Source organism: Nelumbo nucifera, chromosome 4 (assembly GCF_055504915.1).
Source record: "Nelumbo nucifera cultivar China Antique chromosome 4, China Antique-T2T, whole genome shotgun sequence".
Lineage (NCBI taxonomy): Eukaryota > Viridiplantae > Streptophyta > Magnoliopsida > Proteales > Nelumbonaceae > Nelumbo > Nelumbo nucifera.
Window position 1 is genome coordinate 11,364,290 of NC_142652.1, and position 26,274 is coordinate 11,390,563.

Consider the following 26,274-nt stretch of genomic DNA (forward strand, 5'->3'; position numbering starts at 1 on the left):
CCACCATGTGAGTCCAGATCTGATCCTCACAGTGCGCACCTTACACCGACCTCACGTGTATTGGCAGCACATCAGGAACATCTCTCATACCTGTATTTGTTATTCAGGGGAGATGTTCCCAATACAGAGCGGGATGTGGCTGTAAGGTCGGTGTGAGGCACGCTCTGAGGATATCCCAATTACCACAATGTATTGAGAACATCTCCCATGAAGGCATGAATAATAACATTCGTGCGGGAAATGTTCCAATGTGCGGCTGGAGCATACTGTGAGGTTGTTTGAGAGCGCTCCGTGAGGAGCAGATCCGAACTATACCAGAATCCCTCCACCATTATTGACCAAAAAAAATCCCTCCACCAACACCACCACCTACAAAAACGAAAAGAAAACAAAACAGAGCAAAGTCATACAGATACAGTTCATTCGGCTGCTGTGTTTGTAAGAGGCACTACTTTTCCGGGACATGGGTGGTGGTCTGCATGCATTGGACCTCCATCCACTTCGCCTGCGTCACGTAATTATATCAGAAACATCCCGAGAGAGAGATAAGCCATTATATTATAATTGGAGCTTATCGCAGAAAGACTGCTTAATAAGATTAATCAATCCCTAGATATTAGGTTTCCACTAATAGATCTAACATAATTGCACGATATTTCTTCATTTTCTCTTTTCATTGCCATCAATTGAATCTTCTGCTCATATACATGATCCAGTAAATACATTTCTCTTCTCTAGAAGAAGAAAATGAAGATGAATCAAAACTTAATTATTCCTTGTAATCAGTATAATACAGTGGCTTGATGCCCCGTCGCCACCTGGTCTATACCGGTTCCACCTTCAAAACATCATCTTAGCCAGCTAGGCTTGCTGTGAATCATGCGAGGACTGGACTTAATCCGGATGATGTTTGTAAACTAGCAGAAAATTCACGAGCCCACAAATCATAATGTATTATCTCCTCAAGTGACGGGTTGGCCACTAATTCTGCCTGGTGCTTCTCACATGTAAGTTCCACAACCTTGAAAATATCGAGGTAGTTGATTCTGGAAAGAAAGATACAATATTAATCAGCTGATGAATTATAACAGGAAGCACCTATCCATACTCATCATAAGAAGCCTGCAGCAGTGATCAACATTATATGTGAACTGTGTCTTGTTGACTGCAGAATTGGTGGGGATCCAAGAACCGTAGTCTTGGTCTCTTGGAGAAGTTTCACTGTGCAGATGAAATTTAGATTTCTGGCATCAATAAGATGGTTTAATTTCTTACGTAACAACCTAACCATCACAGGGAATAGGTTGCTGTCAACTAAGCAAGTATAAATCTAGGATATCCAAGTCATTTCAGGAGGCTGAACTCCTTCCTTTTTATCTGTTCTTAGGCTGAGTTTGGAAGGAGTACAAATACAAATATGTAGAGTGCAAAACCTTGTATTTTGTATCATTTTGTATGTATTTGCACTGTACATATTTGTATTTGTACTCTTTCCAAACTCAGCCTAAGGTACTGCGGAATACCCAAAAAGATATAGTAGTAATGATCATAACATGCCCAATTCAGCCCTCAAAGATTGTCAGATCATGCAGAACTTCATGGATAGATCGTTGTCAATTTCTAATCTTATCTTGAGAAAAAGAATCAAGTATCATCTAGAAAGATTTTTAATGCGTCGTTTCATGACATTTCCAAAATGTATGGTCGATAACTACATCACAACAAAATAATTTAGAAAAAAGAAAAAGAAAGAAGAGGGAAAAAGGTATTGTGACATGGTAAAGAAATTCATACTTGCATGCGAATATGATAGCATTTCTGTGTGTCCAGTCTCCATGACTTGCATCCTAAATCGGTTACTACATATACATGTGACCCCACAATCTGGGAATGAATGTGGTAACATGACATGTCATGGTTTTGAATATGTCAAGTCTCTTCAATATAATGTGCTTCTCTGTATAGATTGTGATACCTTCTCATCAGGTACTTCCATATGCTGGTTTTTTTCATCATTTACATTTGATGTCCTTATTTGACACCCATACTTCTCTAAATGACATGGAATGTAAGATAAGAATGACACAATCTAATGATGTCAAAATTATTTGGATGTCTTTCTGATAAGCTAATTGCCTTGTATAAATAACAGCAATAAGGACAAGTTTTCCCATCCAACTTAGTAATATAATTATTGATTCTCCTTACCAAATGTGTGTGTGCGTGTATAATTTATTCTCCTAGACATTTTTATCCTACTAAGTGAATGATACATAAATACCACTTCATTTATTACTATAATAATTAATTACCCTCATAAACTTGTATAACAATTTACCCCAAAACTAAATAGCATAATGCTATTACTTTCAACATTATTTATCTTTCTTATCTTCAAATTTGAAACCCCACCCTTTTCCTACACCTTTTATGGTGGATAATTATAATTTTAGGCCAAAAAACACTATAATTTTAGTTTGTAACTTTTCAAAACATATAAAAAAAAAATCATTAGGCCCTTGCACATTGAGAGATTAACTATTAGTATAACAAAATTTCAAATTCTTCAAAATATCTATACAAGGATTAAAATATCTAGTGGCAGGCCTCTACAGCTATAGCAGAAACCTAGAAAACTTGTCTACAGACCCTTCAGGACATGAATGTGATTCTAGATTTTTCAGCCATTACTAATGAGGGATAAGCAATAACTTGATCATTTACCCAAAAAAGAAAAAGGAATAACTTGATCAGGTAAAGAGAACAGAGGAAGAGATAGAACCAAGACGGTTGAAAAGTGAGGATGTTTATTTACTTTTCATCAATGAACAACTCAACGGCTTTCTCATTAGCTGCACTAAGAACTCCAGTCATTGTGCCCCCAGCCCGTCCAGCAGCATATGCAAGATCCATGGATGGGTATTTTACAGTATCAGGAGCTTTAAATGTCAGAGAACCCAGCCTGCATCAGCCAATTCAAATTTCATCTTATCCATTGAAGGAAAAAAATGACAAACTAGTATTGGCCTAATATTTTTTAACTTCATAATAGAAATTGAAAAAATGTTACTTCTGGAATCAGTAGAATAGAGAACATTGAGATAAATCCACTTAATAACTCTAATATTCATTACTCTGCATGAAGTTCAACACTGGATTTGTCAGTCAGTTAACATCAATACTTAAAGTTCATAACTTGGGATGTTTAGACAGATAGGATGTGAATCTAAAATACTTGCAACCCATTATACAGCTTTAACAAGCCAAATTTTCCACTGGTTTGGCAGATCTTTATAGATGATGAATAATCTTACTCATTTCTTCAAGGTCATTCATTGGTACAATGGTAAAATCCAGGGCTGACAACTTTGAGAACACAAATTCAAATGTGAGAGCTGCCACCTTGTGCAAGAAAATTCCAAGGTCCATATCCAGCCCCAGATAGCTAGGACTAACATTGGGTAGTGGCCCTTCAATTCATTTCTCCAATTATAAGAAATTCAGCTTATCCTTTCTTTCTCATGAACATAGGATTCTTTTTGGTATTCTCATGACCTAATGTTTTAGAAGCACCAAACACTTCTAAATTAACAAACTTGACTTGAGCCTGAAGTTGATGGATGGTGCTAAATCAGTATCATAACCATAAGACTCCGTGTCCCTGCTCAGTTTAAACAAAAGTCAAATTCCAACTGAACACCTCCCCATGGCCACCACCTCTAATAAAAAGAAGAAAAGAGACATAAAAATCATTCTTATCTTTTTCCTTTTCTTGAATAGTGAAAAGAATAGTTTGTAGAAAGAGGGGAAGAGTGTACACAACTCAAATCAACAAAGCCATATTCCAACCATTTGGAACCAGTTACATGAATCCTGTTCAGCCATTGCACCCTATCAAGAGCTATGTCCTCAGACAAATTATAGATGTTCATTATCATACAGAGTACATGCCTGCTCCCACAAAGATGGAAGGGACAGGTAGTAGTACTTCCCTTTTTTTGTCAAATACTTTATGTCATCCCTCAGGTTTATCTAATAATTTATACCCCCTTTGACCATAAAACAACAGGGAGTTTGTTAACAGAAGAAACATAAATAGGGATTTTATCAAAATGCCCTTAACAATAAAACATTAATTTTATCTACAAAACATATATTCTGAAATTGATAAAAGAAACTTCATTTATAAACACTAAATACAGTTTTACCATCTCATATTTATAATTTATTTCTTGAAGCTGTTTTTGACTTTTCATTCCCACCTTAACCTTATGGTAGAAAAAAAAAATGTCCCTTCTAGTACAAGGGCATTTTTATCCATATAATATACAAGATCTAAACAGATTTTCTCTCCGGCATTAATAAAAACATGATTTGGCAGATTATCTCCCTACTTTCATCTTTTTCTCAAGGACCACAGTTTTCTGTATCTCTATGGAAAGAATAGCAATATGGAACATTCATAGAGGAACGAATATCTACTTGCAAACGATGAAAAAAAAGAACATAATATTTTACTTGCAAAGATCAAGACGAGGCCAAGTTATCTCAGAACAGTAAATTCTGTCTGGCCATGATAGTGTGTAAATAATTGGCAAGCGCATATCGGGCCAACCCAACTGAGCCAAGACAGATGAATCCTGAAAACGAACATTAAAAGAATGAATAATATAAGAACCTCAACCCACCATGTATTAGAATGTGAAGAATCAAATTAACAAGATATTCACAATTTTAACTTCTGCCACTGGAATCTTTTTAACATCTTGAAAAAATGAAATTTAGAAAGAATTTATTCAATAAGCAGCCAAGATGATAGAATGAGGGAAAAGAAAAATAAATAAAAAGAAAGTTGAACTTGAACCTGTGTTTCAACCATTGAGTGTATGATAGATTGTGGATGAATCACTATTTCAATATTGTCATATTCAGCCCCAAATAGATAGTGGGCTTCAATAACTTCTAGACCCTGTTAAGAAAATATATTAAAAAATTCTTTAAAACAACAATTTCAGTGGGAAAATCAAGAAGACAACATGACAAGGCATAGGAAATTCTTTAAAGCAACAATTATAGTGGGAAACCTTATTGAAAAGGGTAGCAGAGTCCACTGTTATCTTCTTGCCCATATTCCAGTTTGGGTGCTTCAAAGCATCAGCAACTTTCACGTCTTTCAGTTTTTCAACAGGCCAATCCCTAGCAGGGGAATCACAGTCAAATGGTAAGGCTCCAAGTTCATACTGGTGGATTGTGAGCAAAGGAAAAACAAAGTTAAAGTAGAGATATGGACATAGAAGACAAAGTAAAACCAGATAGACCCAATTAATTTAATAACTTTTCCCTGAAAAAGGAGTTCATGAAGTTCGGAAATGCAAGATTCAGGTATCAAACTGTGGATTCATGGGACATTTTGAAAATTTCTTTTCTGTCTATTGGGGGTTGGGGGATCAGCAATCAGGAGCAACTTCAAAGGTAAGATCAAATTTTGTCATTCTAGCCTCCTGCATTTGGGAGAAAAAAAAAACATGGGAATAAACAACATAGCTGGTTTGAGCCCATTTTAGATTAATGCAAGTACTGGTATTCAATATTTTTGTAGACATATTTAACCATAAAATCATCTTCAGTTTTCTGTGTTCACACCTGAAAGCCCCTCCTGATGCTGTCAAAAGGATACGCCTCAGTGCGCCCTCTGGCAAACCCTGGATACACTGGAGACAGGAAGATCTCTCTCAACTTCTCTAATCAGTATTAATGAAAGAATGCTTAGAAAGTAATGAAAAGGTTGAAGGATAAAACAAACATGGAAATACATCTTTTCAAGTTGATGAAAACAATGAAGCAAGTGATGAACTAGAAATATCCCACTAAGTCATCTGTAGTTGGTAGGATGAGCCTCAAAAGTTTCAGATATGGCAGTGTTCAAATAAATTTAAAAAAAAAAATGACCTGCTTACCTGAAATATGGCAGAATGTTCTGAATCAGCAGGAAGTATTTTTACATTATGCTTGTGTGCTAAAGGGAGAACAAAAGGGCCCCCAGCAATCAGGGTCTCTTTATTTGCCAGTGCAATATCTTTTCCTGCTTCTATTGCAGCTACTGTAGGCTACAAAATACAAGGAAACAGTCAATCTTCTGATATGACACAAAGTAAAGAAACGTATAAAATTCAGAATATTGCATTTCTCTTGTGTGACTACAGCCACTTTTACTGAAAGTAAAGGAATATATCAAAATTCAAAATATCATCTCTCTTTTGTAGTGAAAAAACGTGACAATTTTTTTTTTTTTACATTTACAAGAGCAAATAAGGTGAGAATATATAACTAAGAAGATTATGATATAAATCATGAACGAAGCATAGGCCAGAAATTAATTTGGGATAATTTTATATCATTAAAAAAATGAGATAATTTTACAGTGCATCACCTGCAGGCAAGCATGATAAGATGTTACATGAGAGGAGGGGGAATATCATAGTAGGTATGTGTGTGTTGAGAAGCACTGGGGGAAGGGGGGCCATTGTTCTGGATCACTGCCTTACCATCTAAAAATGGATGCTTGCAAGATTCAGAAGCCCACAATGTTTGAAGTTCCCAAAGAGGTTCAAGCGTGTATTCCTTTATATTTTGATAGTGAATAAACTAATTAAGAAAAGGAACTCTAGCACAAAGATTTCTCGATCCTGTTATCAGTTATTGATTACTCACATGTTATGATAGAAAGTAAATAATCCCTAAATCTTTGACACCTAATCAAACTTGTCTGTTGATAATAAAAGGTTTTTAATGGCATTATAGCATTTATTAACACTTCTGTCAGACTTGGCCACAGATATACAACACTGGCAGGAAGTATGCAAGCTGCAATAATAAATGGGTCTGTCTGATAATTGTTGCATTCCATGTTAATTTGGAAATGATTCATGATGATGTCATTCTCAGGAAGATAATACACGCTTTCTTCCATAGATTAAAACCATAGGTTGAGACTTTCAATCTGAAAGATTGATTTGATGGGAATTCTGACTGAGACTGAAGGTTCCAGTACAACATTCTCATACATGGGCCTACAACCATCACCGAGACACATCTACTTTATCAATTCTCTATTGAAAAGTATCGAGCTAACAGTTTCAGCCTTAAAGGAGAATCTCTTATGACTCTTGTGAGAAAGTCTGTCAGACAAACCAGAGAAAAGGAATATTGGTATTAATAATAGAACTTTGAAAAACTTTGCAGACCTTTTAGGATTTGTAAGTATAGAGATGGTTTGGCCTTTGGTGATCTTTGATAAATGATAGAAAAACCAAGGATTGTGGTTCAAGGTTAATAGATTGAAGGTAAGGAAACAAGGCTCTGGTTCTTACAGAGAAAAGCTTGGGACTGTGAATTGATTGTTGGGTTCTTGGGCCTGCTGATCATATCCTCATGACCCTACTTCTAAGACCATGAAAAGAGTTGGCTATGCAGGTTCAGTGCTGAGAAGAAACAGATTGACCTTCACCTTGCTGCTATACCCAATTGTCTCATTTCCAGTATAAGTGCCCATTCCTTTTCCTCTAGATAATCCCCACTTGGGCCTCTGGAACATCTCTGCCTATCTGTCACTTCCGGTAAGTGGTAACAAAGGTAAAGATGAATGGGAAGCTACCATTCTATGCATTTGCCAGTTTGCTTTATAGAACATTGTAACTTGCAACGACAAAAATTACAAGACAGTTTGCAAATTTGCATTATTTGTAGGATTTCAGTTGATCTCTGCCCATCAAAACATGTCTCATTCAATTTGTAGACTGAGTCACTACCACAAACGTACTGTGTACAACTATGAATCATGGTCACAGCCTGCAGATTCATAAGAGCAGAGATATACATGAACGTGTTTGCCATCATTTTGTTGTAACCATGTTCATTTCTCACACTTTAGAAAAGCCCGTTCTTGCTTGGTCAGACAGCAGTAATAGTCCTTAGCAACATGGTTTGGGGGGCACATTCTGGAAATCATGTGATCCAGATAAATCAAGTAGGTCCAATTTAAGGTGAATAGGGGGTGAAGAATTCCTGATTCAGAAGAAACAGTACTAAACTCACATGGATTATGACCCACTGCAGCTATTGTATCTAGGAATACCTCAGAAGCATTCCATGATACCTGTAGTCATACAAAATTGCAGTGTACATGTATGGACATTTGTACAATTTATCATGTTAAAACTGATGAACCCATTTTGTATGCCAAGGGACAAATGTAACAGGTTGCATCTTTGTCATGTTTGCAATTTTTTTATTTTATCCCAATCTTTTCTAAACTTTTATTAGGACCTAAGAAAATGTTTCTCTAGTAACTATAATATGTGAAAGAAAACAGGCGAAATATTCTGTATTAACAATAATACCCAACTAAACTCAACAAAGCTTTCTGCCAATAAATGATACCCGGATACCTGTACAAGGGTGTCATATCATGTCAGTTACTTTAATTTTTAGTGTAAATTTCATATCCAATATTGTGTCCAGCTCTGTCCTTTCCATATCCGGGTAATATAGCTCCAAACTATCTAGTTTGCTACATAAATCCTTTTATTATCTCACTCTGTTAAGGGCCATATCTTTTGTTGAGTTATGATTCCTCACACCCTTTGTAACTACTTCAATTCACGTCCTTTTCAGCCTCTTCCTAGCACTTTTAGAACAACCCTCAACTTGCACCAAATCACCCCTTCTTACTGCTACACCCATTGTCTCTCTAATGCAAACATGGCAAAACCATCTCAATTTCTGATGTGGTTATTGGCCTTACACATGATAAAACAATCTTAGTTTTGTTAAGTTGACTGATTTTATGTATTGTTGGTTCGGCTGATAAGTGTACATGTTAGTTAGTATTGGGCTTGAAGCTGTTAAGTACTGGGCCTTTGTTATTGGGCCTAAGTCTGTTTAGTGTTTTAAGCAGTCTGAGTGTCCCATCACTAATCAGGGGCATTCCAGACATTTCATGTAACACTGCATTGTACTCTACTATAAATAATAGTACTGTCAACTGGGTTACTTAGTTCGACATTCTCAGCACTTGTTTCCCTTCACCTCTCTTCTACTACTTCAGCTAACAACCTTCCAGCAAACATGGTATCAGAGCATTGAGCGATCTTCTGGTTACAGCCGATGCCAACTCTTCTCTCTTGCTTTCTTTCTCTCTTTTTTTTATCCTGGTTGCTGCGGAGAAACCCTAGGGTTGCTGTAGAACAGAACAAGGTTCAAACCTAGGGTTTCCCTTGGTTGTAGGGCACAAGGGAAGTAAGATCCAGAAGTTGATGTCCTACTAGACTGCTCCTAATAGTTAGTAGCCATTCGGCTGTTAAGAGAGGTCTGTATAGGACAGACCTAGGTTGAGGACTGATTTCAGCAGTCCTAGTATTGGTCGTAGGGGTGAGCACACTCTACAGCAGCAGAAGTCGAAGCCCAAGAGAAGTCTGCATAGTGCAGTGGTGGAGAGCTCTCAATTTCAGGTCAGTTACTAGCTCACAGAATACCTCTTGCTGCTGTAACTGGACCATTTCAGAACTGTGACAGTCTCGGCAAGTCTGAAACAGTGTTACGAGCTGTCAAAACCCTCTTCACTATTGTAACTGATCCACTTCAGAACTGTGACCACTTCGGCTAGTCTGAAACAGTGTTATCTACACAAAGTCTGCAACCAAGATGTCTTCAATATCCGGAGAGGTCTCTTCTAGGGATAACAAACCTGGTGGGAGGTCTTCAAATCTGGAGAACCTGAATCTGCACAGCTTGCAGATTACAAGTGTGTTGCTGGATGAATACAACTTCAGGGAGTGGACCGTTTCTGCAATGCTTTTTATTACTTCCAGTGAATTCACAGGTTATTTAGATGGGAAGAAGAAGGAACCCGAAGTTGGCAGTGTGGAGTATGCAGTGTGCGCAAGGAGAATGCCACAGTTATGTCCTGGCTGCTTGCTTCTATGACTCCACGAGTTGCCAGGACTGTTCAACACTTTCCCACAACAGCTAAGATTTGGGAAAAAGTGTCAAAAACCTATGGACAAAAGAAAAACAATGCTAGAATTTACAGGTTGAACCAAGACATTGCTGTTTTAAGGCAAGGGGATATGACAGTTGCAACATATTTTGCAACTCTGGAAGGACTGTGGGAAGAATTTGATCGTCACTTGATTCTGGATTAGGAGAATGCCAGGGACAAGGAGAGACATGATAAGCAGATTGAAGAGAGCAGAGCCTTTAAGTTCTTGGCTGGCCTGGACCAAGTGTATGAGGGCATAAGGTCACAAATTCTTGGAAGAGATGAAATGCCCGAGTTACATCATGTTTATTATCTGGTAAGGAATGAAGAGGTCAGGAGAAAGGAGATGCCAGTTGACACTCAGATGCATCCAGCTGAACAATCTGTAGAACATTCAGCCCTGATTTCTACAAATCAAAAGGGGAACAGATATCCAGACAAAAGGCATCTTAAGTGCACTCATTGTGGAGGTGAAAGACATGTAAAAGAAGTGTTGGGTCCTGTATCCTCACCTGAAGCCAGCTGCATTGAGAAAAGACAAGAAGCAACAGAAGGGTCAAGCGGCAAGTGGGAACCTTGTCACTAGTAACAATGGTGATAGCTCACAGAGTATACCAATAGTGGCTTCTTCTTCCATGGGGCAGGTTGCTAATTCCTCCGGAGCCGGTACCTTACTGATGAGGTAGAGGTCCTTAGCCGGGCTAAAAGCCCGGCTAAGGAGTAACTATTTTGCTTCCACCTCTCTTGCCAGATCAGGTATAGTCTCTGCCTTTAGTGCAACAAGTCCTATTGAATCTACTACTTGGGTTATTGATTCTGGTGCAACTGACCACATGACACATATGTCCTCCTTATTCTCTTCATATCACTTGTTATCTGGTCAGGATAAGATGAGTGTTGCCGACAGGTCTTTCTCCACCATCTCTGGCAAAGGGGTGGTTGACCTAAGCAAGGACCTTTCTCTTAAATCAGTTCTGTATGTTCCTAGTCTTACCTCAAATCTTTTGTCTGTTTCAAAACTTGCCAAAAATTTGAACTGCAACATAACCTTTTTTTCCTACTCATTGTGTCTTTCAGGACAGATTGATGAGGAGAACGATTGGGAGCGGTCATGAGTATGGAGGCCTCTACTATTTTGATGCAGACATCGGTTCAGCCTTACAAGCATCTACTGCTAGTGGTCTGGAGAATGTGGAGTCAATAGCTAGGTTGCATAGGTCATTTACCTTTCTCTTCATTGGAAGTGTTGTTTCCCGAATTGTTTAAGGGCATTTCAAGTCAGAGTTTAAGTCTATGAAGTATGTCAACTGTCAAAACAATGTAGAACTGTTTATCAAGTTTCCAGTAATGAAATTCAAGCTCCTTTTAATTTGGTTCATTCTGATGTTTGGGGCCCTTCACCTATTGTTTCTATTAATTGCTTTCGTTACTTTATCAGTTTTATTGACCACTACTCTCGATGTACATGGATCTACCTGTTAAAAGGACGAGATGAAGTGCCATGGATAACCATGGCAATTTGCAAAATGATTGAAACACAATTTGACAAGAAGATTAGGCAATTCCAGTCAGATAATGCTGTTGAATATTTTGAAAAATCCTTGAACTTGTTCATGGAAGATGCTGGCATGCTACATCAATCATCTTGTGCTAATACCCCTCAACAGAATGGGGTTGCTGAGCGCAAGAATAAACATCTATTGGAGACAGCTTGAGCCTTACTATTCCAGCACAAGGTCCCCAAGCACTACTGGTCTCAAGCAGTACTTACTGCATCATATCTAATAAATCGGATGCCATCTAAGGTGTTGGGTATGAGAACCCCTTTCTCTGTTCTGTGTCCTACCCTTCCAGACTTTCCTCTTCCTCCTAGGGTCTTTGGTTGTGTATGTTTTATACATGTAAAGGATCCAAAGAAGACCAAGTTGGATCCTAGGGCTACGAAAGGAATTTTTTTGGGGTACTCTCCTACACAAAAGGGTTACAAGTGTTATGATCCTGTCACCAAGAGAAAGTATGTCACCAGAGATGTGGTCCTTTTTGAGTCTCAACCCTACTTTCAGTCTTCCTAGAATCCTCTTCAGGGGGAGACTAGTGGGATGGAAGAGGATTCTTATTCTCCCTTCTTTTTTGTTCCCCTATCTGCCTTGGGCCTTCCATCCTCTCCTTCTACTCCTAGTTGTGGCATCCCGGGTGAACCTAGTGAGGCTCCCACTGTGCCTGTTACCTCTCCTGATACTGCAGATGTTCCTGAGGGCTCTAGTAGGCAACAAAAAGATATAAGAATCACCTACAACAGAAGGAAAAAGGGCCCTCAAACTCATGACAGCAACCAGTTGGAATCAGATCAATCTGTCTCCGCAATCCAAGGTAATCCCAACACACATACTTCTGATTTAGATCTTCCTATTGCTCTTCGTAAGTCTATCCGTTCTTGTACTACTCAGCACCCCATTGCTGATTTTGTTTCTTACTCACGTTTATCTCCATCCTATCACTCCTTTGTGTATGCTCTTTCCTTTGTACATGTTCCTTCTAGGTACTCAGAGGTTGTGTCTGACCCAAGGTGGAAAGAAGTTATGAATGAAGAGGTGAAAGCTTTAATGAAAGCAAGGACCTGGGAATTAGTGGATCTGCCATAAGGGAAGAGCACTGTCGAGTGCAAGTGGGTGTTCACTGTAAAGCATAGGGAGGATGGGTTCATTGAAAGGTACAAGGCCCGGCTTGTGGCAAAGGGGTTCACTCAAAAGGAAGGGATTGACTACAAAGAAACCTTTGCTCCAGTAGCGAAGCTCAACACAATTCGGGTTTTACTGTCATTAGCAGCAAATTTTTCATGGGAACTCCATCAGCTGAATGTTTAGAATGCCTTCCTAAATGGTGATCTTCATGAAGAGGTACTTATGGACCCTCCACCAGGCTACGACTTTGATAGAAAGGTGTGTAAACTGAGAAAAGCACTATATAGCCTAAAATAGTCTCCTCGTGCATGGTTTGAGAGGCTTTGTGGGGCCATGAAGAAAGTGGGGTACACTCAGAGTGGTGCAGACCATACCTTGTTCATAAGGAGACAGGATAGCAAACTTACAACACTCATTGTTTATGTGGATGATATGGTGATTACTGGGAATGACCTAGAAGACTAAAGGAGTTTTTAGCTTCTGAATTTGAGATCAAAGACTTGGGCCATTTGAGATACTTTCTTGGGATTGAAGTTGCTAGGTCAAGAGAGGGGGTCTATATATGTCAGCGGAAGTATGTACTTGACCTCCTAGAAGAGACAAGCATGATAGGGTGTAGACCAGCAGATACTTCAATAGAACAAAACCATGGTCTACAGGAATCAGTAGGGGAGGACTACCGTGATAAAGAGAGATACCAAAAATTGGTAGGGAAGCTGATATATCTATCTCTCACCCGACAAGATATTGCTTATGTTGTGCATGTTGTCAGTCAGTTCATGCACTCTCCAAAGATCCCTCATATGAGAGCAGTTGAAAGGATTCTCAAGTACTTGAAGACTTGCCCAGGAAAGAAAATTCTGTTCAGAAAACACAATAAAATTGAAATTGAAGCTTATACTGATGCAGATTGGGCCGGTTTTGCTGGGGACAGAAAATCAACTTCAAGATATTGTACATTTGTTGGAGGGAACCTGGTTACATGGCGGAGTAAGAAGCAGAATGTGGTTGCTAGATCAAGTGTGGAGGCTGAATATCGAGCTATGGCTCATGGTGTTGCTGAACTTCTATGGCTTAGGATCCTTCTTGGTGAGCTTGGCATAAAAGCTGGGGGTCCTCTTAGGCTGTACTGTGACAACAAGGCTGCTATCAACATTGCAAATAACCTAGTGCAACATGACAGGACAAAACATATTGAGATTGATTGACATTTTGTTAGAGAGAGAATAGTCTCGGGAGAACTCTGCATTCCTTATACTCCATCCAAGATGTAGATTGCATATGTGTTGACTAAAGGGTTGGTTGCAACAAAATTCTTGGACCTTCTTGGCAAGCTAAACATGACTAACATCCATGCTTAGCTTGAGGGGGAGTGTTAAGTTGACTGATTTTATGTATTGTTGGTTCGGCTGATAAGTGTACATGTTAGTTAGTATTGGACTTTAAGTTGTTAAGTACTGGGCCTTTGTTATTGGGCCTAAGTTTGTTTAGTGTTTTAAGCAGTCTGGGTGTACAATCACTAATCAGGGGCATTCCAGACATTTCATGTAACACTGCATTGTACTCTACTATAAATAATAGTACTGTCGACTGGGTTACTTAGTTCGACATTCTCAGCACTTGTTTGCCTTCACCTCTCTTCTACTACTTCAGCTACAACCTTCCAACAAACAAGTTTCTTTTCTGAAAGCTACTTTCTCAGGTAACAGAGAACAACTGTTAGTTGCTATGCATTTCCACTTCAGAAGAATTCCGTGATAATGTTTTTTTTTTTATCAATAACAGAAACTTTATTAAGAATTAAGAAGCTTTAAGTACAAAAAAGGGGGAGATAAAGAGTCTTATCTCCCCATCAAAAAATTACAATGAAAGAAGATTAAAAAATAGCCCAAAAAATAGCCTCCCTATTCACCCCTTGCTTGGCCAACCCATCTACAAAAGAATTAGTAGTCCTTTTCACCCAGTTGTATTGTATCTCAATGCCTCTACATAGCCATAAGAATTTTTTCTTTTCATTATTGTAACTCCACAAGCCACTGTCATCTTTCTTCAACTAGCTAATCACCTTCCAAAATCAGCCAACAGATATTTTAGTTCCCTTGCTCTTTGAACCCCTTCCAAAGCTACAAGGATCTCAGCCCTAATAGAGTCTCCTTCTCCAATAGGACCTGAGAACAGAGTAATAACAATCCCTTCCTCATTCCTGAAAACTCCCCCAATCCTAAAGGGCCCTGGATTCCTTATGCTACTGCCATCAAAATTCACTTTTATAAATCCGGAGGGAGGAGGGGACCACAAGGGACTAAGAGTCCTCTTATACAAAGTAGAGGTTGCTATCTCTTTCCAATTTCTTAACAGGTCAACAATAGAAAAGTCTGAGAACAGTTCCATAGTTTTTAGCTAGTGGGCAACCCTTAAAAGTATTAGGTTTAATAGTTCTTCCAGGGATCTTTCCTTTTCTGAAAATATTCGAGAGTTTCTTTCCTCCCATAGTGACCAACACATGGCTGCCCTAATACTCCTCCACATCATCTTCCCTCGCTTCTTAGGCCATCTGAAAAACGAAGGGGAGAACAAACCTTGGACACTCTCAGGAGGGTTCCAACTACACCCAAAGCGAGACCAAAAGGTGGTAACCGGATTCCCCAACATCTTTACAGAGAGAGCATCTATTAGGAAGTAAACAAGAATTGGGTCTCTTTTTCTGAAGTAGATCATTTGTATTTATTCTTTCCAGGAAAATTTCCCAACAAAAAAAACCCAACCCGAGGAGGAATGGGCTTGCTCCAAAATTCCTTAATCGGAAAAGACACACCATAAGGGACAGATGACTGAGTTAAGGTTTCAAAAAACGAAGCACAAGAGAAGGTTCCTAAAGTAGAAGGGATCCAAATTTTGGTGTCTTCCCTATTAGGATCAAGGAAGATATTCTCAAGGATGGCTAATAAAGGTAAGAGGCTGTCCAAGTTTGTATCCTTAATTGCCCTTCGCAGGCCAAGGTTCCACCCAAAACCATAAGTGGAGTCTGAAGGAACGAAAAAAGAAGAGATAGGTTCATTTTTCAAATCTGACAGAGCATACAAGGAAGGAAACTGATCCTTCAGAGGTGAAACCCCAACCCAAAGATGTTCCCAAAATTTTATTCGACTGCCAGAGTTAACATCGTACCTGGTCCAAGGGGAGAAAACTGGAAGCAGATCATGGATGAATTTCCACGGAGAAGCAGCTGTAGCCCTTGCCACAATTCCAAAATCCCAGCCGTTGTCTTCCAACCCATGTATGCTAGCCACGATCTTTGTCCACAATTTTTCCTTTTCCACTGTGAACCTCCACAACCATTTTCCCAACAACGTTATATTCCTTTTCTTGATGTTTCCAATCCCAAGACCTCCTAGTTTTTTACATCTAATTACCACCTCACATCTCACCCTATGATAATGTTCCAAATAAGTTTTAAAAGTTTTATGCTTAACGCTCCAAGGAGAAAGAAACAAAAATAACAACTATTAGACAAAAGAACTTCAGTTTTTACCTTCAGCCCTGCACAACCTACTATTCCGGTTACTACTGTGACAGCATCTGGATGGCGAGCAACCTGAAGGTAAACTAAGGAAATGTTAATGAAGAAATGTGATAAACATTTATCATCCAAATGGCTCAATCCTCAAGAGAAGTTAGATAACAGCTGACCTCTATGAGACCTTGTTCTCCAGGAATTATTTCAGGTTTATGCTCAGCATCGGACAAGGCTTCTTTGAGTTCATCAAGCAATGATTCATTTCTAACAGAAACCAACTTAGGTTTGAATCTTTTCACCTGCCACAAATTACTTTTATGCATTGAATACCCAGAGACTCCCTTGAATTTAAACAACAACCAAACTGCTGACAGTTTGTATCCTTTATGTTAGAAGATCTTATGATCACCTGATCAGCAAGAAGAGTCACATTGGAACCAGCTGCCAATGCCACAACTCTGAACTTGTCTGGGTTTTCTGCAACAATATCCAGAGTCTGAAAGTACCAAATCACAAAGTTGTCTAAGAAACTGAAGAAGTAAAAAATAAATAAATAAATAAGGCAAAAAAATCAGGTTATCTGGAATCAATTTGCATTGGGAAAAAAACAAAAGCAAGACAGCTTTTCTACCATGGGGAGAAAATAGATAGCACTAAGAGTGACGGAATTAGGTCAATAGAGCGCTATTCTATCTGAAAAAAAAAAATAGCAGCTTGTCGAAAGATAACAAAAGCCCAGATATAAGAAATTCTTTTTATAAATGTGCTACCTGAGTTCCAATGGAACCTGTGGATCCAATGATAGAGATGGGTTTCGGACCATCCCAACTCTTACGTCCTGGCTCTGGAACAGCCCGTCCCGGCCAAGCTGGAGGAGGTGGTGCCTGTGCTGAACAATGGGCTTTTCTTCCAAATGTTACTCTATTCTCCTTCCTCTTCAAAGTAAATCCCCCTGAACTTCCCCGAGAAAAAAAAAAAAAAAACACAAATATTAGTCCTCTCTACAACATCATACCATAAGACATAATGAATGTGAAAAGGAAAAAAAACGGTATTGCCAATTAAAAAGCAGTACATCTGACATAAAGAACTTAAACATTAGACTTCCACTTCAAAGCAGCAGAAAATCTTCTACTACTACAAATACCCTGTAGGATGAAAGCAATTGGAAATCGTGTTTGTGAATTGATAGATTAATTAACATACATAGAGATAAAACAAAGTGAAGATGTATTTTATTATACTTCAATAGCAGTACATCTGACATAAAGAACTTAAACATTAGACTTCCACTTCAAAGCAGCAGAAAATCTTCTACTACCACAAATACCCTGTAGGAGGAAAGCAATTGGAAATCGTGTTTGTGAATTGATAGATAAATTAACATAACATAGAGATAAAACAAAGTGAAGATGTATTTTATTATACTTCAATTCTCGTATCACACTACAACTCATATTTCCCAAAATAAAGTTACAGAACCAAATAGAATACAATTTGTTGATCTCAAATTCTGAATAAAATGCATAAATGACGAAAACTACAAGAAGATAATCATCCAGAACAGCATAATTCAAACATTACAAGAAAAAAAAAACATGAAACCAGTAACGATTTAAAACTTAGAGCTAGAAAACTCCATTATTTTATGACATTATAAAGCAAAAATAAATACGAGAAACTCAGCTGTCATCTGTTTCACTTGATATGTAAATTACTTCACTACGGCAACAAACAAAGCCGAAATTAACTTGAAAATCAGAGAAAGTCCATTTTTGTGTAAATTACAATCGGGAAATCGGCACAGACCGTTTGAATCAGTCGATAAATCATTCTAGTAACAAAAGTAATGAACTTAAAATCAAGCCAGTCAATCCAGGAAAAAAAAAAAAAAAACTCTTAAAAAGGGGGAGGAGGAATATGTGAAAATGACAACAAAAGAAGCGTTGAAAGAAAGTGGAACATGCATGAAAAAGGAGGGAGGGAAAACAGATTGGACCTTTAAGCTTGAAAAGGTCGGCTTTACTGGAGTCCAAGAAAGAAATGCCCCCGATTTCTGTGGGAGACGGAAATTTCAGAGCCATCACCGTTCAACAAGAATACCAACAAATGATGAGAAAAAATCGAAAAAAAATTAAAGCTTAAACCCAAAAAAAAAGATTAGTAAATGTTCTTTCGGGATTGAAGAAACAAAATTGTATTAAAAGCTGGGAGGAGTCAAGAAGATAAGACGGGGGCTGCAATAAACCAGTCTCGTGGAGTATAGTGATCTTGTTTTTGGTTTTTATACCTGGGAAAGCCTTTTTTCTAAGTGTGACAGGCTGACAGCCGTTTACGAAAATATAGCCCGAGTATGGTACCGAAAATGTATGGTACCTTAAAAAACTGATAACCAAAAACAACCGTCAACCGTTATCATCAATCAAGAATCAACGGGTATTCATTCATTCGAATTCACGTGGATTTCTGATAATTAATTGGTTAAAAGTATTAAAGTAGTCAGGTACCATATCATTCTTATACCACTAAAGATAGAGACCGGATCTGCTCTTCACTCCTGGCGCCTGACTGGCGCCTCACACGCACATCCTACCATTCCCTTATTAGTAAATATTTACGGGAGATGTTTCCAATGAACGGTGGATGTGTGTGTGAGGCGCCTATTTGTGAGGAACAGATCCCGTCACATAAAGATAATGGTTAAAAGCTAACAATTAATCCATTTAAAAAATAGTTGATGAATCCCGATCTGCATCTTATAGGGTGCTCTTCACACCAATCTCACAATGTCTTTCAATCATGTATCGGTATCATTTCCGGTATTTTGTAGTTTGTATCATGGTTTTCAAAACCGAATCGGACTGGATGGTCAGACCAAAAAAATCATGACTGGTTCCATTTTTCCTTAAAACTAGATTTTTGTAAAAAACCATTGATTTAGTCAGCAAACTAATGACCTAGATGATTGAATCGTTCGAACTGTTCAATGGTTTTGACCATTTTTTATTTTTTAATTTTTTTGTCAGAATGGGCCAACCGTTCAATTCAAATGATCAGACCGTTCAACCCGAGAACCGAATCCCTAACCAATTCAATCTCTAGGCCGGTTTTAAAAACCTTGGTTTGTATTAAATAGATGTTATCAATATATGGTGAGATGAATTCAAATTAACTGAACGCTTTAATTGTTCAACAGGCTATGGAACCAATTATAAATTGGCATAAAACCTTATCTTTAATTCCAGTCGGATGAACGAGACCAAATCTACTCCTCACAGAGGGCACCTCACACGCACATCCTATCATGCATTGGGTACACCTCCCGTATTTGCAAGTTATTTTTCATGGGAGATATTCCCAATACACGGTGGATGTACATACAAAGTGCCCAAATGTGAGGAGCAGATCTCGTTCCCGGTTGAACAGCTAAGCGTTGAACTAATCCTTGCTCCGGTGAGATAGGGATGTAAAGTCAGTGTGAGGTGCGTTGTAAGGAGCAAATTCCGATTAATATTTGATGGGATACAATGTCTCCATATACATGGTGGACATGGGATTCACTTCCTTGTGGGGTCTTCGCTTTTCTAATGCTGTTGCGTTATCTGTGTGGACTAGTGGCCAAGATTCCGCTCCCAATGTCCTCAATCTCCAATCGCTTTCTCGTGCATGCTCCACTTACGTAAGAAGAGGCGAGGGAGTGCTCATTCCTGTAGACCACGCTTACCACTTTGTGGGGCTTATAAATTTGGATAAATTATAAATTACCACTTTTATTTTTGGATTGTGACACTCAGTCCCTAATTTTTTTTTTTTTTTTGTGACAAATGCTCCCTTTGAATTTTCAGATTCCAACATCTAACCTCCCCTTTAATAGGAAAAGTTAATTTATTAAAATGTCCATTTGACCAAAGTATGGACTGAAAAAATGGGTAGGATATATTTCTCATTCACTTCATAAATAGTGAAGAAAAAAAAAGAAACACTAGTAAAGGATATATACAAATATGTAAGAGAAAGGACAAAATAAATTTGCAAATTAAGAAATTGGTAGTTTAGAGAATAAGAAATGTTTAATATGTGCATGATGATCAAATGAAAATCATTTTTAAAATTAATTAGTGGATTGTTAATAGAAGTTCATCAAAGTGTTGGAATCTGAAAGCTAAGGTTGCATTTATTTTGTGTAAATGCGAATTGGCATTTGGATGAAAATTTGCATTTTCAATGTAAATACAGACCAGTGTAAATCGATGCAAAACTTCCTATCGATTGACTTTTTCATCGATTATCACATCAAAAAAGTTCTAACGAATCACTAAAATTTTAAACTCATCAATTGAGTTTTACATCAATAAATTTTCATTCAAAAACAAACGCAGCTTAAGGGAGTTCTTTGTTGCAAATAAAGTTTTGGGAGGCTAAATGTCACCATCCCAAAATATGACATGTGTAATCTGTAATTTACCCTAAAAATTTAGTAGAACAAATATACGAATAAATAGACCTGGATACCATCAACGGAAACCTCTGCGAGGAATGCTAATGCCTACAAAAGCATCGGATTCTGATCTCCCGGGAATATTTTACGAGCTACGATGTGTTGTTATCATTATCATGAGAAAATTTTTAATATGGGCACCTCTCATCTTCCACTTGCAATTTGGGACTCTGGACTTTTTTTTTTTATCGCCAGCTATTACTAATTAAAATGGCCTTTGTTTTTGTTATTGTAGTCAATGATGATATTGTTTCTTTGTTCTCTTCTATCATTAATTTTCATAATTATTTAATTAGTCACTTAAATAACATTATTCTAGAAAGATAGCTAGGTTGGAAATTAATTAATACTTTTTTTAGTGTATAACTGATAAAATCTATATAAATATATTAAGCTGAAATGTGTACTTAAGAAGGCTTAAGGAGGAGGGAAATGGGATCTGAAAGTATTTTTTACCTTTTTTCATAAAATTACAAGAATGCCACTCTACCAATTCTCTTTCTCTCTTTTGCTTTTTTACTTTCAAATTACAAGAATGCCACTCTCTCTCTCCCTCTCTCTTGTTTTTTTTTCTTTCAAATTACAAGATTGTCACTCTCTCCTTATAGGTGTAAATCGGGCCATGGCGCCCGCGGCCTCACACAGCCCGACACGACGGTCCGCGGGCTATGCCAAGCCCGACATGATCGTGCTGGGCCTAGGGTTTTAGGTCTACAGGCCAGCACAAACCAGCCCAACACAACACAACCCATATATATTATTTATATATTTATATAATATTATATAAATTATAATATATAGTATATAATATATTAATAAAATAAATAATGTTATTATACTAATTTATTTAATTATTGTATATATAAGCAATTGTATACAAAAAATTCATATAAAATTAAAATTTTAAGTTTTTTGTCAATTTTTTTAAATAAATAGCTTTGGCTCAATGCACGGCCCGACCTGGACCAAGGGCCTACAGCCTACAACACGGCATGGGCCTAGGCCATGGGTTGTACCGGGCCGACCCCCAAATTTTTCACTGGGGAGGGTAGCACGACCCGCAACGGCCTACAAGTCGTGCAGTGCTGGCTCGACATAAGCCACTTTACACCTTTATCTCTCCTACCAACTCTCTCTCTCTCTCTTTCTTTCAAATTACAAGAATGCCATCTCTCTCTCTCTTGCCATCTCTCTCCTTGTAAATTACAAGAATGCCACTCTCTCCAATTGAGGGAGACCTTAGCTCGGTATCTTGACTACTAGGGGACTTGCAATCAAAGGTAGTTGGGTTCGAGCCAAGTCAAGCTCAAACTTTTGAGCTCAAGCTCAAGTCTCTAATTTGAATCAAGCTCGAACTAGACGACACCTCAACCACTGAGGGAGACATCGGCTCGGCACCTTGGTCATCGAGGGAGGTCTCGGTTCAACACCTCGACAAATGAGGGAGACCTTAGCTCGAAACCTTGTCAACTAAGAGAGACCTTAGCTTGACACCTCACCTGCTAGGGAAACCTCAACTTGACACTTCAACAGCTAAGGAACACCTCAGTTTGGCACCTTTACAATTGAAGGAGACCTCGGCTCGGCACCTCAACTGCTTGAGAAGCTTGCAATTAAAAGTAGCCGAGCTCGAACTTTCAAGCTTTTGGCTTGAGCCGAGCTCAAGCTCGAACTCAAGTCTCTAATTCGAATCGAGCTCGAGCCTGATAGTTTATGAGCGAGCTCCTGCAACGCAGGGCCTCTCTGCTAGTATTGAAGTAAAACAAAATGGGATTTGTGCTTAACACAAGACTCGATTGGTAATCAATAACAAGATATTGTCCTTTTGACCAAGGTTCTAAATTTTGGAATCCTATCATACCTTTTGAAGACCAACATGCCTATTTTAACGGATTTTAAGAAATTTTTTTATTTTATAATAAAATAACATAAAATGGGTTCTCTCTAAAAATAAAAAGGTACTAACATATTGGAATGTATCAATATTTTGAACCTTAGGCTACATTTGGTTGTAGTACAATTTTATTTGCACTAATATAAGTACATGGGAATGCAAATTCTCTTATAATTTTGTTTTGGGTTTTAATTTATTATGCTTTATGTCTTAATTTACTTCATTTGTATTGCAATCAAACAAAATAAGCTAAAATTTGAAACATAAATAGGTCAAAATTTACACTCAATTCATTTACACTGTCATAGTTTTGCATCAGTGCAAATTTATTTGCATTACAACCAAACACAGCCTTAGGCTCAGTTTGGAAAGGCTACAAATACAAATATATACAGTGCAAATACATATAAAATAATACAAATACAAGGTTTCATACTCTACAAATTTGTATTTTTACTCTTTTCCAAACGGAGCCTTATTTTCATAAATGGGAAAATAAAAAAGGTAAGGATGTTTTTTAAAAAATGATGGTGTCAAATTGGACTTGCATGGGTTTGTAATGTTTTTAAACGTGGGAAAGATTTTTCCACCAATTGTCTGAATCTGAATTTTGATAAAACATAGGGCTCAGGTTTAAGAATCTGTCAAAATTTGAATGAGTCCAGATCCAACACAGTATAAGTTGGGCCATTTAGGAGAAACTAGTAAGTGTGCACCAGTTCTAGATGATGATAATTATAGTAATAATGCATCCAAAATCTTCTGAGCTTTATGTATTTTTTTATTTTTTGCTTATATATATATATATATATATGTATATATTATTTTGCTTTTTATTATTAATGAGATGCAAATGCATATTGCAAAATCCAACTCTGATTACATAAACATCTCATCCAAATATGCGATAATCAAATCGAATTATAAAGTTTCAAGTATCATTGGTAGGCCTACATGCTTGGCTAGACTCATCTTTTTGTAGTGTTTTATATTTTTGGTGTATCTTTTTTCTTTTGTTTATTTATTAAAAATGTAATATTTAAATAGGGGAAATTGAATGAGGTGAAAAATAGTAGTTCAATTTACAATTTAAACCTTAAATAATTAAATAGTGAATAAATTAAAAAATGAGTATTTTAGTCAATGCTTTAAAAACCGGACCAAATCGGACGATCAGATTGTTTGGCATGGGAATCAGTCAGGTCATCGACTCCATTTTGGCCTTGAACCACTATTTTACAAAAAATAAAAATAAAAAAAATAAAAACATTGAAATGGTTAGAGAATCATTGACTTGGGCAGTTTAACCATTAAAATGTTTGACATGGGACGATCAGATTGTTTGGCATGGGAATCAGTCAGGTCATCGACTCCATTTTGGCCTTGAACCACTATTTTACAAAAAATAAAAATAAAAAAAATAAAAACATTGAAATGGTTAGAGAATCATTGACTTGGGCAGTTTAACCATTAAAATGTTTGACATTGTTAATGGTTATTAGGTTGCTTTCAAACTAATTCCAATTTTTTTTAAAATAGAAAGTAGAAAATAAAAAAATGAAGAAAGAAACATTTATATCTCATAATCTTGTTCTTTTATTCCGAATTGCCAAAATTAGTTATGGTTTTTAGTTTTTCTATTTTGATTTTGAGTTTTTCCATTGATGTGATTCTTTTTAAGGCCCTTCCTTTTAAGTTGTAATAGCAAAAAAAAAATACAACTCAAATGAAGAAATCGAAAAATTGATGCAAGAGATGATATATTAAACACTAATATTATATAAGAAACCTAAGATAAGATACAAATGAAGCAACTAATCTGGAATTTGAGAGAGATGAGAGAGAGAGATGTAAGAAGAGGGCAAATAGATATAGCAGCGGTGATGATGAACATGGAGATAGTTGTCAGTGGCAGTTCCTCCTCCTCCTCCTCCTTCTTCTTCTTCTTCTTCTTCTCACTTATCAACTTTAACCAGTTGTCTCATTCTCAAAGTTTCACACTCCCCTCTCATAATAATATATATATGATGGGCCAAGGGTTTTAAAATCAAACTAGACAAGGAACCATTTTAGGGACCAATTTCTAAGGTGAACATTTCGATCATCTGGTTCGAACAGACTACTCGTTCTAACTTAAAAAAACAAAAACAAAATAAAAAATGGCCAAAACCATTGTCCATGTTGATGATTTGACTGTCTGGGTTAGTGGATCACCAACCAAATCAAAGGTTTTTGGCCAAAAAACGGTTTTAGGGTAAAATGGAACCGGTTGCCTAACCGATTTTTGGTTTTTCCAGTCTAGTCCAATTTTTCAAAACCATGTGGTAGACTTTAATCTAATCCTAATCTAACAATCAAAATAAAAACTTACATTATATTTTACATCTTATTGGTTTGACCCACTCAAATTGGACAGTTGAACCGTTGACTCAAAAACCAAAAGCCAAAGTGTTCCATAATCTTATTCATATTTTTAATAGTAGTGTAAATATAGAATTATATATGTATTTAATTTTTTTTGTATTTTTGTGTGTAAAAATAATTTTGATATGTTACACTTACTTTTTGTTTAGTATGATAAATATATGATATAATACATTTGTTTGCATTTTTTTTGCAATTTTTTTATTTTGTATTTTATTAAATTTTAATTATTTATTTATGACATTAAAGGTTAACACATTTAACCCAAAAGTTGAACTATTTATTATTAATTTTTGGTTAACTCTAAATTATGTTTTCATTTTCATTATCAATAAAAATAATTATTGTTTATTACACTTTTTTTAATTTGATTAAAAAATACCATAAATGTGTCTAATTTTTCTATATTTTTTGTAATTTATTTATTACTATTTTAAAAATGCTATTACCTAACTATGACTTCATAGGTTGATCAATTTTATTCAGATGGTTAAATTGCTTAGCCACCACTTGAATAAAGAATAGTTTTGTTTTTGAGTCAATTTTAAAATATATTGGTTTATATTGTTAAAATTGTTGGCATAGATCTAATTAGTAGCATTTATTAATAAAAAATAACTTAAAAATATAGGGTTTAATACCTTAAGTATAAGACTTAAGACTTAATGAGAGGGGATTAAATTAGGTGAAAAATAATAATTGAAGTTACATTTTAAACACTTACAATTAGAGATGGATTAAATACACAAATATGACCATTTTAGTAACCATTAAAGTTGACATTAAAGCTATAATAAAAAGACTTTTATACCCTTTCTCAAATAGGGAAATAGAAGGTAATTTTAATAAAAAAAAAATCACACTGCATTAACACTTTTATATATAGTACAGATTACCTAAGTTTATATGAAAGTAGATTTTTATGACTTACATGAGCCTATTTTGGGCTTTTCAACCAAACATAGCATAATAGCTTTTTAGATTTATCGGCTCATATAATACCAAAAGCTACTGCGTGAAAGCTCTTCCAAATGATCACCCACTCTTGTAAAGCTTAATGAATTAACGTCTCTGATATTGATTGCATGCTAGAAGGACGACATAGGAGCAAGGGCGGAGCCAAGTATTAAGATCACTCTTTAATATTACTCCAATTCCCAAATAAAAAAATGTTTATTTTTCTTTAGAAAAATCTATAATAAATCCAAACTTTTTCACCCT

General features: G+C 36.8%; 1 protein-coding gene across 1 annotated transcript; it reads right to left on the reverse strand.

Annotated features, from left to right (window-relative positions):
* Positions 1 to 655: 655 nt before the first annotated feature.
* DXR (1-deoxy-D-xylulose 5-phosphate reductoisomerase) lies at positions 656 to 18,552 on the reverse strand. The gene is made up of 12 exons (XM_010244732.3): positions 18,237 to 18,552; positions 17,008 to 17,189; positions 16,647 to 16,733; positions 16,411 to 16,536; positions 16,253 to 16,315; positions 5,958 to 6,107; positions 5,644 to 5,711; positions 5,085 to 5,196; positions 4,865 to 4,969; positions 4,519 to 4,640; positions 2,816 to 2,962; positions 656 to 1,046 (listed from the first exon to the last, which is right to left on the reverse strand). Exons 1-12 carry the CDS (start codon positions 18,319 to 18,321, stop codon positions 878 to 880), a joined length of 1,416 nt encoding a protein of 471 aa, XP_010243034.1. The 5' UTR covers positions 18,322 to 18,552; the 3' UTR covers positions 656 to 877.
* Positions 18,553 to 26,274: the final 7,722 nt, after the last annotated feature.

Bases quoted from the DNA above. Each gene is read 5' to 3' on its own strand.
- DXR (XM_010244732.3), bottom strand. From the start codon at position 18,321: ATGGCTCTGAAATTTCCGTCTCCCACAGAAATCGGGGGCATTTCTTTC. The intron at 4,641-4,864 runs GTTCAAGTTCAA...GTTCGTTTTCAG, and splicing joins ACTCAATGGTTGAAACACAG to GATTCATCTGTCTTGGCTCA. The intron at 2,963-4,518 runs GTAAAATATTAT...TGGCTGATGCAG, and splicing joins CCTCGTCTTGATCTTTGCAA to GCTGGGTTCTCTGACATTTA.